Genomic DNA, 15,996 nt, shown 5'->3' with positions numbered 1-15,996 from the left:
GTAACAGCGGCCATTCTGAATGTTTCAGCTCTGTCCCAAAGTTGATGTGCACCCAGACAAAAATGGGGAGGTGCTCAGAGACAGGAAAAAGGGGGAGGGGATGCACCCATCCGGCTCTAATCTTGGCTGCGAGGTGGAAGGATCACTGACATGAGCTACAAAAAAAGAGAGGAGGAATAGGAAGAATCTGCTCTAGCACCATCCTGGCATAACTGCATAACTGATGTCACAGCACATGGTACGCTCTAAAAATTATGTAAGCACAAAATATGTATACATTTATTTCAGGATAAAATGTAATACCACATATAACACATATAGGGCATTGCAATAGCCTACCAAATTGACATACTCATGTAAGACAGTAAGACATACAATAACACAATTATACTCTGACCATATCATTCTCTGACCATATTATACTCTGATGTGGTCAGAGTATAATTGTGTTATTTTATGTCTTACTGTGCTATATAAGTATGTCAATTTGGTAGGCTGTTGCAATGCCCTATATGTGTTAAATGTGGTATTAGATTTTATCCTGAAATAAATGTATACATATTTTGTACTTACATAATTTTTAGAGTGCATAACCTTGGGCCTTGGATTTTTACTTTTATTTATCTTTTCTTGACCTTTTGGGTACTTAATTCTGGAGTTTAGGGCTAAGTTCCCCCCCCCCTTTGTTATTGGTACAGCACAGGGTACCCCAATCAGTCTCTACCCACATTTGGACAGTTTTAGAGGAAAGCGGCAGGGCGTGTCTCATGTGCACACAAAGACGGCAGATAGGAAAGAAAGCTTTGCTTGCAGGGCCCCAACTGTCTGGCCTCTTGCTCTCGAGTCACCCCAGCAATGGGAAACCTATCAGACGTAGGCACCCACCTCCCCCAATAATTTGAAAGAAAGAAGCGTCAAGCACGGAGGAGCTGACCGACACCCTCTGCCGCAAAACAAAACACCCTGTTGGCCTTTAACAGTCTGCGGTACACCCAAGACCAACTTTGTGCCCCCCCCCCAGTCCAGCCTTCCAGTGGATTAAAGAAAAACAAAGGCGAAAGCCACACGCACCCTGAACAGTCTCAGCGCTACAAGCCACGCCCCTCCGTTTAAAGCACTTGCATTTTCCCCAGAGCTCTCTACAGCAGGCCTTCAGAAATAAAATGCAAGCGGCAAGAGGCTGAACATGCTGGGGATGAAGGAAGGTTCGGTATGGAGGTGCAGTGAGGAACCCGGTGCTGGATTGTCGTGGTCCAAGGTCACGTTGAGCTCTTGCATTCTTACCGGTTCCACCCCCCCTTCTTCCATGCAAGATTCTCAAGTGCTTCTTCCCCCCTTGCCCCGCCCTGTAGGCTAACGCAAGATAACCCACAGGAAAGACTGGGGTGCGTGGCAGCAAGGTGAGAGGGAAGGGGGAAGAAGAGTGCTGACTGCGCCCTGCTTCCTCCAGCGCCTTGTCTCAAAAACGACCTCTTTAAGATGTGACGGGCTGGATGGGAAGTAGGCTGCCAAATTTGAAGTGCTGGATCACAGGAAACTTCTCCAGGCACTGGAAAGAAAGAGGAGGAAGACAGGTTTAAAAAGCAGCATTTTAAATGGCACTGGCAGCTCTCCCCACCTTTTAAAATAAAACCCACCGTGGAATGCTGTGAACAGGAAGTGGGTCTTTTCTCATTGTCACCAGATCCTCCCCCTCCCCAGTTTGGAATGATGCAGAATTTATTCCACTTGATCAAGGAAGCCATCAAGGCCTTTTGTTTTCACTGGGCCAAGAGGAAGGCATTTGGAAAAGTTTTACCATGACAAAGCAACCTGCAAATTTGGGCACATGCTATGGATGCATTTCCAAAAAAATCAACCTACTCAAGAGTCCAAAAGAAAGATAAATTGTTTGCACAGACTGGTCTGGTGGCAGATGTGGGGGGGCGCAAAGGAGACAAAAGAGAAGCTGAGCAAAACTATGACTGGAAAAATTCAGATGCCTTTGAAGGGATGAGCTCCTGGATGAGAAAGGGCAGCTCCAAAAGGGGCTTAGCCCTTTGGAGTGCTCCTGAATCAACTCAATATATCTACTCTTCTCCCTTTTCTGTGGCTTTACAGACACGACCAAAACAACCTAGATGTTAAGGGTCACCCTTGAATGTTTTGCAGTTATCTACCCAGAGTAATGCTTCTAGACCTGTAGATAACCCTTATCATTTCTGGTTCCGCATTGGCTTCAGTGTCCAACTCAAAGGGTTGGCTTTCACCATGGCCTGAGGGCCTGTCTACACAAAGAGTGTGATGCAAGTCATCTGCTGACCCGACTCGCAGTCACATAAACCTTTGGGAAACCCACCATAGAAAGCACTTTGTTGCTTGCTCCAGCTGGGGAGTGCTGCTCAAGGGGATGGGTAGCTTCTGCCTTCCCTTCTGCATCATTTTCCAGAGTGGCAAAGGCCATGGGGTGGCCCCGTTTGCCCCAATCTTGTGACTGAGCTCGACCTGACTCATGTCACAGGTCTCGTGCCGACAAACCCTCTGGGGCATTAAGGGTGATAAAGGGCAGCCTCCCCCAGGGGACACCATGTGACGGGAGAGGATGAAAGAAGCCAATTCTGAAGGCTTGAAGGAAAGAGACTGACCCATCTTCCCTCTTTACTTAAGTTAGAAGAAGTAGAGGCATTGGACACCACCCCCACCCAAGGCCTCGATCCAGTTTTCAACTGCAATGGATGGGGCTCCTGGGAGGGGAAGAAAAAGCAGCTAGCTATCCTTGTATTGTAGTGGCTGGATCCAGGTTAGCTGAGATCCTCTCTCAATTCCCCTTCGACTTGCCACTGCTATCTTAGGGAGGGCAGGACGCAGCTATGCAGTGATCTACCAAGTTCAGACCCAGTTCCAGCCAAGAGCCCGCACCATCAATGGGGCTAGCAGGAGAAAAGGCAGCAGCCAATGATCCTTCTGCCATGCTGGAAATAAGACCTCGCTGTGAGCCCCACTTCCACAGCACCTCTTAAAACTCTTTGTGTTTGTACATGTGTGCTATTCATTGCCATAAGCCACCATGGGTTGAAAAGCAGAATAAAAATTAAACAATAAATATTTTAAAAGAAAATGTGTGCATATTCACTCACCTCAGCTTTATACATGCGGATGAGGCCCTGGTTGACTTTGGACCAGGAAGGGACTGCGCTGATGTTCCACAGCTGGTTGGAGTGTTCAGCGAATGGGCCTGTCTTCATCTGGAAGGCAGAAGGAAGGAGGGCTTGGGGTGAATGGAAGTTAGTCAGCAGCATCAATATGGCTGCCGACACATCGTACAAGGAACAGGGGAAATACTCAGGGCAGGATGCAGGAGAAATACTTTTGCCACTTTCTGCTTCCAACTGAACTCCTTGGGGTGTCAGCAAATTTGTCCTGCCCATGCAAGGAGAGCTTGTCATGCATAGTTCTCTCTTTTTTATCCTCTTAAGGACCCTGTAAGGTAGAGTAGGGTGCATGTGAGAGACCACATGGTGCACTCCCATTTCGGGACACATACTGGAAACCTGGCCCACAGAGAAAGAGTATTTGGTGTCCAAAGTAAAAGTAAAACTGAACACTTGGAACGGGGTAGGGAGAAATCAATTTCTGAGAATGGGATGTGCCTGTGTAAAGTGCCGTCAAGTCACAGCCAACTTATGGCGACCCCTTTTTGGGGTTTTCATGGCAAGAGACTAACAGAGGTGGTCTGCCAGTGCCTTCCTCTGCACAGCAACCCTGGTATTCCTTGGTGGTCTCCCATCCAAATATTAACCAGGGCTGACCCTGCTTAGCTTCTGAGATCTGGATACTGGTGAAGAAATAAAGTCTGGACACACCCTAAGTAGTAAAACTCTGTTCTCGAAGCAAGGGAAGAAACTCAGCTAAACTTGTTGAGGGAAGTTTCCATGACATCATAAACCTGAAGATGTGCTGAAGAGGAACTCTGGGAAAGCAAGGCTTGTTGGATGACCTGGCGAGAACCCCACAGGCTTGAAAATAAGAAGCTGGCTTCCTCCACCTTCTTCTTGTAGTAGAAACACACACATTCCCGGACACCCCGAAAAGGAGGCCAAACAAGATTTCCAGTAATATGCTCCATAAAAAGCGGATATGTTAGCAACATGGCTGCCCTTTTGCGGTACCCAAGTGACAATGCTTTGCATTTCAGGACAGGAGAGAGAAGTCCGTTGTCCAGGGGGTAGTCTTCAGCCCCACTGACTTCAGGCCTCATATGTTGTGGGTAAAAAGACCTGCGCTACTGGGCACCCCAACAGCCGCAATGGACAGGAAACATTGCTCCTGCTTACAAGCCAGGAATAATGGGTGAACTCTAACTCTGACCTCCCCCCCCCCGCCCCCAGTCGTGCAAAAGCATTCACACAAAACCAGCGAGATTTCTCATGTTATTAACAGAGGAGAAACTGCATCGGGTGAACTGAAATATCATTTTTTAAAAAGAGGATGCTTTCTGATATAAACAGGAAATCCCAGAGAGGCACTCTGCAACTGACCCCGGAAGGATGCTGAGGTTTGTGCGTTCTCTCGTCCTCCTATTTGCAGCGGCAGCAACACGGCATTGCCGGGCAGCTGCGAAGGCCCCCCACCATGGACTCCTGATCGACTGCCGGCTGCAGCATCGCCACCTGCCCTCTCCATCTGGGAGATACCGCAGAGGCCTCCGGGATGATCTCTGATTTCCCTTGGGAGGAGCACCGGGGCAGCCGTGGAGAGCCGCTCTTCCACTATCCTTTGCTCAATGCCGGCAAGAAGCAGCATCTAGGAACTGCACTCCCCTCTCTCCAGGAGGGAGGGTGTGTATGTGTGCATGCACATGAGCAAGGAAGGGTCCACTGGAGGACATCTGAAATGTGGGACACTGAAATGAAGAGCAGGGCCCTCCAAGACCAGGGGGTGAGTCCCAATTTCTGCCTTCAAGAGCTGTTGAGTGAATCCTCTACTTTCCGGCTTTTGTGGAACCATTTCACTCTGTGTTTCTCACCCTACCCAATTTAACTGCGCTGCGAGGATCTACTCCTAAGCACCTGAGAAAGTGGGCTCTAGGCCACAAGCACATATGATGCATAAGATTGCTAGTCCTTAAGGTACCAAAAGACTCCTCTTTATTTTTGCTGCAACAGACCAACACGGCAACCCCCTTTGGAATGATCCAAGACAGAAGAAGAAGAGTTGGTTTTTATATGCTGACTTTCTCTACCACTTAAGGAAGAATCAAAGTGGCTGCCCATGCCCTTTTGGAATGCCGCTTTTACGAGGAACTTCTATCGCACTATATTTCCCCCCTTTTAATATACAAATCTAATGCCTCTGTGACTGACATAATGCCTTTTTTACTAAGTGATAGGGACCCCAAGGCTACATTGTCAGTGGCAAGATTTGTTTCAGTCCTTATATCCCTCCATCACTAGATATATGCTGCTCAAGATCAATTGATCAAGGAGCTTCTAAGGGATAAAAGGAAAAAAAAAAGGAATCAAAGCGGCTTACAATCACCTTCCCTTCCCCTCCCCATAACAGACACCCTGTGAGATAGGTGAGGCTGAGAGAGCTCGAAGACAGCTGTGACTAGCCTAAGGTCACCCAGCAGGCTTCGTGTGTAGGAGTGGGGAAACAAATCCAGTTCACCAGATTAGCCTCCACCGCTCATGTGGAAGAGTGGGGAATCAAACCCAGTTCTCCAGATCAGAGTCCACTGCTCCAAACCACCGCTCTTAACCACTACACCACGCTGGCTCTTGTTTCCCCACTGTAGATGAGGACACTGAAATGAAGAGCAATTTGGCTACCCTCATCCCACCCCCATGGGGCTCCAATCCACAGAGGGTTAGTCACACCCGAGTTCCATTGAAGTCAGTGGAGCAGGTTAGTCACCCCTAGGCCACGTCTCTCCTACTTCAATAGGACTTAATGACCATTGGTTTTTGTGAGATTTACAGCTGTCCTTTGGGCTGGAAAAGTCTTGGTATCTGCTCCACATTGAGGGGCCTCCGGGAGGTGTGCCAGAGCATGTGGCAGAAGGCACTTGTGGGGCTGCAGGACTTACAGCGCAATCCTAAACAAGAGTTACCCCCATCTACATCTGTTGAAGTTGGTGGATTTAGAAGGGTGCAGCTCTGCATAGGATTGCACTGAAACCCCAATGAAATAAGTTTAAAAGTTTTTGATTTAAAAGATGCCCTCAATTAAATGGGAAGCAGCACTTTTGGACCGCCGGTTACTAATTCTGATACAAGTACTTTTAAATAAGAAAGATGTAGACAAGCTGGAACGTATCAAGAGGAGGGCAACAAAGATGGTGAGGGGTCTGGAGACCAAGTCCTATGAGGAAAGGTTGAAGGAGCTGGGTGTGTTTAGCCTGCAGAGGAGAAGACCGAGAGGGGATATTATAACCATCTTCAAGTACTTGAAGGGCTGTCATACAGAGGAGGGTGCCGAGTTGTTTTCTGTTGCCCCAGAAGGTCGGACCAGAACCAAGAGGTTGAAATTAAATCAAAAGAGTTTCCGTCTAGACATTAGGAAGAATTTTCTAACAGTTAGAGCAGTGGAACAGGCTTCCTCGGGAGGTAGTAAGCTCTCCTTCCCTGGAGGTTTTAAAGAAGAGGTTAGATGGCCATCTGTCAGCAATGCTGAATCTATGACCTTAGGCAGATGATGAGAGGGAGGGCATCTTGGCCATCTTCTGGGCATGGAGTACGGGTCACTGGGAGGGGGAGGTAGTTGTGAATTTCCTGCATTGTGTAGGGGGTTGAACTAGATGACCCTGGTGGTCCCTTCCAACTCTATGACTCTATGAAATAAAACTGTAGGTAGCAGACAGCATCTCAGAGCAGGGAGAATGCCTCTCCACTTGCACAGGAGGGAATACCTCTTCTAGGACACACTCATAAATATACAAAATTACCTTAGACGGGTCCATTTAAGTGAGTTTTGTCTGCCCTGCCTAGCAGTGGCTGTCCAGGCCCTCGGACATATAAATCTTTCCCAGCCTTGCACCCCAAGACCCTTTCACAGGAAATGCCAAAAGTTGAACCTTGGACCTCCAGCATGCAACTCGCATGTTCTGCCACAGAGTGCCAGCCCCAAATCAACCACCTAAAAACAAAGTGTCAGGCCTTTGCTGTTAGCAGGAGTAAAGGCTCTTGACATGTGTAGGCCAGTTTCTGGCTACACGTCAAGTCCTTGGTTCTCATGCCGGTAAACTCTGTGTACAGTTTCGCTTGTCCTGTTTTCCACAGCTGCGCTCTAATGTTTAGTCTACCTTCCTGAGAATCGCTTATCTCGGGGTTGCTTAGTCATGTTTACCTTCACAGCCTGTAGTGCTTTAAAACATGTAACCTGCCTACGTTTCGCCATTACCAGCCTCACCTGCCTGTAGGCAGTCCTTTTAATCTGTCTTTTAGCTCCTAATAAAGTATTACTGCTTCAGAGCTACCTGCCTGGATGAGTTTGCTTATGGGATGCTAGGGACAGACGCCTGATCCTGACACAAAGCACATCTTTTCCGTCATCATAGCAGTTGTTTTAGTCAGCCAATCCCAAATTTATTTCAAGCAGGTGACAGCCCCAATCACAACACCAGCCCGCTTCGAAGAGCACTTGTGCATCAGGCCAAGCAAGCCGGGCTTTCCTGTCCTAGTCGCTCCCAACACAGGCCCTCCGAAAACAGAACTGAGTGTCCACAAATGCATTCCTCCCCATTCAGAATGAGAAGTTTTGGGACGCAGCCCTTAGAATCGTCATGCGCAAAATCCTAGCTGTGCTCCCCACCCCCGTCTCCGCGAACCTCCATGGCTCTCTTCACGAAACCTCCGAAAGGCTGCCAAGCAAGGGCCAGTTTTGTTACATGTGCTGCAGCATGATCCCTGCCTCCAGGGGAGGAGCTGTGGCTCAGTGATAGAGCCTCTGCTTGCTTGGTATGTAGCAGAAGATCCCAGGTTCAATCCCCGGCATCTCCAGTTAAAGGGACAAGGCAAGTAGGTGATATGAAATACCTCTGCCTGAGACCCTGGAGAGCCGCTGCCAGTCTAAGTAGACAGTACTGACTTTGATGGACCAAGGGTCTGATTCAGTATAAGGCAGCTTCATGTGTTCCGGGGCTGGGTCCCCGCACAAAGCAAACCATCTTCTTGACCGTCCCCATCAGGGCCCTACACCCAGCAGCTTTCATTTAGACGGATGGCTCCAGGCCTTCTCAGGGGACGGCCTCTTTGGCAGGCTGGTCCTGAGGACCACGCTTGCACGCTTGAGGTCTGGAACCCAAACTGCACCCCCGACTGAGTGGGCACGGTTTTCCAAACCAACATCTGCTCTAGCTGAAGCCCCTGCTATTGTTTAGAACTGGGGCGGGGGGGGGGAAGGGAGGGAAACCTTAGCTCATTCTAGCCACAAAGGGAGAAGAGAGAAGAAAGCAGCAGAGCTGGAGAGAAAAAGCGAGAGAGGCAGAGAGAGCGAGAGAGCGCTGCAGTCCCACAGTGACCCCAGGGGAACGGAGTGAGTCAGAGCAGCCATATTGAGCAGGAAATTACTCACAGACGTTGCGTTCCTGCTTCTCCGTTCCCAAGAGAATCAGCCTTTTGTAAATGGTTCCTCTGTCAGTTGAAAAAAAAAGGAAAAGAAAAGAAGGGGGAGGGAAGGCAGCCCTGCATAGCTCCTTCCTGTCAGTTCCTTCCCTTTCAGCTGAAATCCGAGTCCACCCTTCCAAAACCTCCAAATTTAGAAGTCAGATTTAAACGTTGGGGGGGGGGGGGGAGTAAAGCAGAGAAATAAGGGAGGGTTGCATTGCCTACTCTGAGCTTTTTAAAGGAATGCAAACCCAGCCTGGTTTTCTTCCCGCTTTCAAGTTGCGTGTGGCAAGAAGGTTCCTGGGGGCATTTGTGCTCCCAGATTCTAAGGCCCTGTCCCCTGTAGACCCAGCAATGCTTCACAAGGGACTGAGACTCAAAACCTTTAGGCCCTGGCCTTTCAAAGGAGGGGCAAGCCAGAGCCAAACCAGCTGGAAAGCAGAGGTGTGGGGGGACAGCTCCAGACAAAGGAAGTGAGCGCGGCAAAGAGAAGCCAGTCTGTGTGGGAGTCGTTGGAAGAGCCGGAATTTTTGCAAGAATGCAACACGGAAAGCAGAGGAGCCAAGCGCTCCTTCGCTAGAGACACAGTCTGGTGCCCAAACTAACAGCAATTAGACACAGCCGTTTGAAGAAAAATAGGGGGGCTCTCTCTCAGGAGCAAGAAAATTGTTGATGTGCTGCAGCACAGCAAGTTGAAATTTAGCACACATCACTCAAGATACCCCAATATTAGGAACAGCCTGCCAATCAAACACATTTAAGTCTAATGGACAAAGCCTAGGAGCAAAACACAGAAGTCATTGCCATGGCTTGAATGCCTGCAAAGCTGTATTTCCACTTTTTCTATAGCTGTCTATTTTGGGAAGAGATGCATTCAGTTGAATGTGCTTCCTCTCTGGAAGGGACCATGTAAATTGGGCTTTTCCATTTTTGCTGGTGTTGTAATGCTGCGTTCTGTCACAAGGTGTCGCTAAAGTAATAATGGCTACAACTCACACAACAAACGGCACTGTGAGCTGCACAAAGTTGCCAAACTTAGCAAAGAAGAGAGTGACATCCATTGACAAAAGAGAATGATGAAATAATTGCTCCTGTAGCATGATAAAGCTCCAGAAGGCAGCTATTACACTCAAGCAAGCAACTATTTTGAGATGAGGTAGAACAGAGATATACATTCAATCTTCATTTTTACTCTAGCCAAATGCCAATAATTCTGATGGGCAGAGTGTGTGTGGAGGTGAGGGGTGGAAACTGCAATATTCCTCAGTGGTGCAGTGTGCCTCCCAAACTACTCATGAAGACATATGGTAGACACTCACCACTTACGGAGTATCTGTTCCTGGGATCACCACAAATGGTGAAATCCATGAATATTTGGAGGCAGGGGTCTGCTGCCTCCGAGTAGGAAATTTCCTACAAATTTCATTGGTGTAAAGATTATGAAGGGGGTGTGGTGTGAGTATATACAAGCTACAGACCACATCAAATGGACTGTGGACCGGGAATCACAAATCTATGAATGGCAAGGCTGTACTGTATTTTATCTTTCTGTCAATGAGAGGCAGGTGACCCGGTTTCACAGGTGGAGGACAGATTTTGCTCCCACCATAACAAAGTCTGGAAGTTCAGTGGTCTGAAAGACCTTTAATCAACCAGCAGTCAATTCAGAACATACAAAATGAAGTACCTTTCCACCCAAAGCAGAACTAATCTCTGGAACTCATTCCCACAAGATAAACTGATATCTTGGGTAGCTTTAAAAGGGGGCAGGACAAACTTACGTTCTGCCAATGGTTATTTGCCATGAAAACGAAATGAAACCTCCAGATTCAGGGGCAGCCTACCCCTAAACAACAGTTGCTGAGGCCAAGCAATGGGGACTTCTACTGCCTTCAGGTCTTACTTGGATGCTTTCTAGAAATATCTGTCTGGCCACTAACAGAAGTGAAAGTTGGACTGGGTGGTCTTTGGTCTGATCCAGCAGGGCTCTGACCAACTATCCTATGTTCTGACATTTTGCTATAGAAATAAATTGCAACCATCTGCTTAGATGAAGACGAAGAAGAGTTGGTTTTTATATGCCAACTTTCTCTACCACTTAAGGGAGACTCAAACAGGCTTACAATCACCTTCCCTTCCCACAACAGACACCCTGTGAGGTAGGTGGGGCTGAGAGAGCCCTATCAGAGCTGTGACTTGCCCAAGGTCACCCAGCTGGCTTCATGTGGAAGAGTGGGGAAATCAACCCGGTTCTCCAGATCAGAGTCCACCGCTCCAAACCACCGCTCTTAACCCCTACACGATACTGGCTGTAGATGAAAAACAGGGGAAAGGGTTCACTCTGTGTGGACACATTTGGGGGAGAGGTTTACCCCATTCCCTGCCTCTGGGGACTGCAGTGACCTAAGCCTCCTCTGATCTGGAAAGCCAAACCCTTCATCTGCATAGCCCCACCCAGTGTTCTGTTTCTTGGTCATACCAGAGGGAGAAAGAATGCAAGAAATGGTTGCAAGTGCAGATTTGTATCCTGCCCAACAGGGCTCCCCAAGGATACTAATAGCAAACCACATAAAATATAGTTCCCACACATTTAAAAGCTGGACACTATCAGAGAGTTGGCACCATGGGGCATCTGCCCAGGCCAGAGATGCCTGAGCTATCCACTCCCACCTGGGACAGGAGCTTTCCCCCGGGGTTCATGCAAGGAGGCACAGAGCACGATCCTTTCAACAATGCAGGCACTTGAAGAGCTTAAAGGCGCATGACGGTGTTGAGCTCCACTCCCTCTTCCAGGAGAATGTGCACGTGCATGAAGGAGTAGAGTGCTCAGTGGGCAGAGGCCCAGGATGAGAGAGTGGACAGGGAGAAGCTTTTCTCCCTCTCTCATAATACCAGAACGCAGGTATTATGATGAAGCTGGAGGGTGAGAGAATCAAAACAGATAAAAGTATTTCTTCACACAAGGCATAGTTAAATTGTGGAACTCCCTGCCCCAGAATATGGTGATGGCTGCCAACTTGGAAGGCTTTGAGAGGGGAGTGGACAGGTTCATGGAGGAGAAGGCTATCCATGGCTGCTAGTCAAAATGGATACTAGTCATGATGCATACCTCTTCTCTCCAGGATCAGAGGAGCATGCCTATTATCTTAGGTAGAGATATGATACAGATATGAGCCTGACTTGGCCGGGAAAGGGTAGGATAGAAGTCAAAAGAATAAATAAATAAATAAATAAATAAAATCTGGAGTGGTAAACCAGTTCCTAGCAGGAGGGATTCTAGAAGGACTACAGTCCTCCCCCTGCCCCATTTACTTTAGATCCACCAACGTAGGGTTGCCAACTGGCTCGGACAATTCCTAGATATTTAAGGGTGGGGCCTGAGGAAGGTGAAGTTTGAAGAAGGGAGGGAGCTCAGGGGTTTCTGGTATCGTAGAACCCATTCTCCAAAGGTACCATTTTCTCCAGGGGCACGGATAAGGAGGCTAAAGTTGGTTCCCAGTTGGTTCCCAGTTCCCTATTCACATTTCCAGGCACCACTGTATGTCTTCTTGCAGGGGACAGTCTGTGGAGTGTGGAGATGTGTAATGTGACATGGTCCAGATTTTTTTGGGGGTGCAGCTGAGCCCCGGTGTCTGTATGTGCATTTGTCCTGGAGGCACCCCACTTGGGAGCGGCTGGCACAAGAACTGGACCAGGACCCAGCATGCGCCCCCTCGGAGGGCACAGTCCCCTGAATGTGGGGGTGTATGTTATGTGGTGGTCCACACTTTCTTATGGGGTGCAGAGCTGTTAAATTGTCCTCAATACCACTCAGGAACTAGGAAATGTGAATAAGGAACTGGGAGCCGGGAACCAGCTTCAGCCTCCTGGAACTGATCTTTATAATCTGGAGACTGGTTGGGTTTCTGGGAGAACTCCAGGCTCCACCTGGAGCTGAAAGAATACATGAGAATCACAGTTTGCTCCCTCTGTTTCAGCTGCAATTAAGAGTTGGAGGTGGGGGGGGGGAGAGCTGTAATGGAGCCTCTCCCCCATAGACACTGCCCCTCCAGGTTGAGAAATACCTGAAGATTTGGGAGGTGGAGCCTGGGGGTAGGTGGGAAGGAGCTCAGCAGGGAATAATGCCAGAAAGTCCACCTTCCAAAGCAGCCATTTCCTCCAGGGGAACTGCTCTCTGCAGACTGGAAATCAGTTGCGATTCTGGGGGATCTCCCAGTAGGGTTGCCAGGTCCCTCTTCACCACCGGTGGGAGGTTTTTGGGGTGGAGCCTGAGGAGGGTGGGGTTTGGGGAGGGACTTCAATGCCATAGAGCCCAATTGCCATAGCGGCCATTTTCTCCAGGGGAACTGATCTCTATTGGCTAGAGATCAGTTGTAATAGCAGGAGATCTCCAGCTACAACCTGGAGGTTGCCAACCCTAGTGAACAGACTGCTGGACTTGATGGAGCTTGGTCTGATCCAGCATGGCCTTCCTTATGTTCTTATGAAGGCACCTTGTCCAGTTCCCCGCAAATCATGGAGCCAGCCCTGCCAGCCAGCAATAATCAAATTTAAAGCTACTAGGAAAAAACAGCAGCACGGGCGAGCCACTGAGCCCGGTGGCATCCCACTGCCCAGTAGAACCAGGAAGTTTGCCACACTTCCTGAAAACAGGACGAGCTGGGCAGGCCTCTTGGGCTGGGGGGGGCTGTGGGGAGAAGGAGGGCCCCTGTGTTCTGGAGCCCTGTAAAATGGCCCAAGTGGGTGGGGAGGAGGGAGGGAAGGCCTGCAGGAAGCGTCCCGTTTCAAACAAGAGAGAGGGGTTTGCACGCAGCATGAAATCGGCAGGCTCGGTTCAGCAAAAGCCCACGTGGTCCGCAGGGGCTGTTTGGCTGGGCCAGGGCCTGGGAGAGCCGCTGGACGCAGCCGTAAACTTGCTGGGTGGCCTCGGGCTAGGCATGTACGGCTTCAGTTTCCCCCTTCTGTTGAAAATAAAAATGAGGGAACAGCATACGTACACGGAAGCTGTTGAGGGAATGAAAAAGCAACACCAACCATGGAATTGCAAGATAAAGGAGCTTGGTGTGTAGAAGAAAAAGAAGAGTTGGTTTTAATATGCCGACTTTCTCTACCACTTAAGGAAGAATCAAACCAGCTTACAATCTCCTTCCCTTCCTTTCCCCACAACATACACCTTGTGAGGTGGGTGGGGCTGAGAGAGCTCTAAGAGAACTGTAACTAACCCAAGGTCACCCAGCTGGCTTCATGTGGAGGTGTGGGGAAACAAATTTACTTCACCAGATTAGCATCCGCCGTTCACGTGGAAGAGTGGGGAAACAAACCCGGTTCTCCAGATTAGACTTCACTGCTCCAAACCACCGCTCTTAACCACTACACCATGCTGGCTCTCTATAGGGAGGGGCACATCCCACTTTGCTTGCAGAACATACCGGTACTTACTATAATAGTAATTAACTATAGCCTAAAAACACTCAGGTTTGCATTTCATAATTTTCCAGTGATTCCATTTAAATGGATTTACCTTCCCACCAAGGCCACTGTCAAAGGCAAAAGTATGGAATATATTTTAATCCCCCCTTTCAGTTTCTTGTTTGCTTCTCTTCCTGATTTCAGGACGTTCAGGGTGAATGCCGCCCTTATCTTCCATAACAATTTGAAGATCAGAGACTGAATCTGAAAGGTTAGGTTAGGCTGAATCTGAAAGCCTTTAACATGAAGATGTAGCCACAAAAAACCCCTTTAAAATAAAAAAACCTTTTAAAAATAATGTACATAAATCACGTGGATAAACTTGGCATTGAGAAGGTGTTTCTTTATGTGACTTAGCATAAAACAGTTTACTGGCCACTAGGTGGCGCTATAGGAGTTAAATTTGGAAATCCAAACCACACCACAACCTGGAATAAAACCTACAAGGAAAAGTTATATGTCAAAACCTAATATGAGTTAGAGGGAGAAAAAAGGAAGCTCTTTCTTCTTGAGGAGGCAGCAAGAACATATGGGATTGCTTATGGAACATATAAGAATATTCCACTGAGCACATCAGTGCTCCGCCTAACCCAGTAACCTTTCAGGAACGAGTACCTGTCTCTAAGAGGAGATTCATGTCATGTCAGCGTGGAACTTCAGTGTAACAAGCAGCGGGGCATCAGCTCAGCTGCCTGGTTTCATGGTAACCTAAACCAGGCCACTCCGAGTAGCGCCTCAACAAATGAAAATGTGGCCTGTCAGCCATGCTTTTATGGCCTGCCAGGTGTTTGCCGAGCCCTGGTTTGGTAGACACCGGCGGAGAATAAAAAGAGGAGGTTTTATAAGTCCCGTGCACAGACTACATTTGGGTCGGCGGCTTGCTACCTGCGCAGGCGAGACCCAATTTTGTTTTTCTTGCAGTGATTCATTCAAAAGGTCAGCGGTGTCACCCTCTACCTGCCACAATAGAAATCAACAAATGGAAGAGGAGGGAAACATAATGTTGCCTGGCATTAATACAACCACACAAGAAGCCACAGGCCATTAGTTACAAATTCCAGAGGTGTAGTCGTGGGTGGTCTGTTGCATCCAAAGAAAAAAGAAAAAAATCTTGCCATGCCTTGAAGACGAACAGAGTTATTACGGCATCACCTTTTGTGGTTCATCAAGAAATTTGTTTGCATTTCCCAAGACCTGAATAAAAACGAGGCATTTCTCGCCCACTGCTGGTGAAAGTCAACACAGCAGAATGAAGGAGGCGGTATTATCACCAATGACTGCTACTGTGAACCGTCACTGTGCTTGTCTTGAATACATCTGAATGTTACATAATGTCACACTGTGTACTTCCTGCATTTCATAGACTCTTTACAACTTTCCCCTCTATAATCATGCATATATGTGTTTGATGAAGTGAGACTAGTCCACAAAAACAGATGTCACAATAAATCTGTTGCTCTTTAATGTGACCGATGAGGATCCTGTTAGTTATTGGAAGGTACCCAGGGAGTAGGTAATATTTCCAGACTGCAAAAACCTTTAACTAAGAAGCTAGGTTGCTTTCTTTGCCCCAACTATACTATCCCTTCCAGCCAGCTTAAAAAAAAAAGCAGTAGTAAGTATATCGCTATAGTGTTATGATACTATATCGCTATAGTGTTATAACTGTTGTGTTATGATATACCTACTACTGATTTTTTCTTAAAGCCTGCCAATGGTGGGCACAAGGAGAGGAGAATAAGACCACATGTGGGTGGGGAGACCCCAAAATTTGCACCTTTCTGTCCAAACCATTACAAACCCACTTTAAGGACAATCTTTTAGGGAAGCTCATACCAAAGCAGGTTTTGGAAAACACACAGTGAAGCAGGGGAAAACCTGGAAGGCGGATGCTTGCACAGATAACAAAAGCCATTGCAGGCATGACAGGGAATGCAGAGCA

General features: G+C 48.1%; 1 protein-coding gene across 1 annotated transcript in view; it reads right to left on the bottom strand.

Annotated features, from left to right (window-relative positions):
• Positions 1 to 1,417: 1,417 nt before the first annotated feature.
• The window catches only part of PTPA (protein phosphatase 2 phosphatase activator), a 31,040-nt gene continuing 16,461 nt past the window's right edge, over positions 1,418 to 15,996 (bottom strand). Inside the window, exons 8-9 of the mRNA XM_056860609.1 lie at positions 3,117 to 3,224; positions 1,418 to 1,549 (exon numbers count right to left, since the gene is read on the bottom strand). Of these exons, the coding sequence (XP_056716587.1) occupies positions 1,475 to 1,549; positions 3,117 to 3,224 (183 nt within the window). The 3' untranslated portion in view covers positions 1,418 to 1,474. The remainder of the gene's footprint in view (positions 1,550 to 3,116; positions 3,225 to 15,996) is intronic.

Source organism: Euleptes europaea, chromosome 14, assembly GCF_029931775.1.
Source record: "Euleptes europaea isolate rEulEur1 chromosome 14, rEulEur1.hap1, whole genome shotgun sequence".
NCBI classification, from domain to species: Eukaryota; Metazoa; Chordata; class Lepidosauria; order Squamata; family Sphaerodactylidae; genus Euleptes; species Euleptes europaea.
The sequence above is the reverse complement of the archived record's forward strand: the minus strand, read 5'-3'. Positions and strand labels throughout refer to the sequence as shown.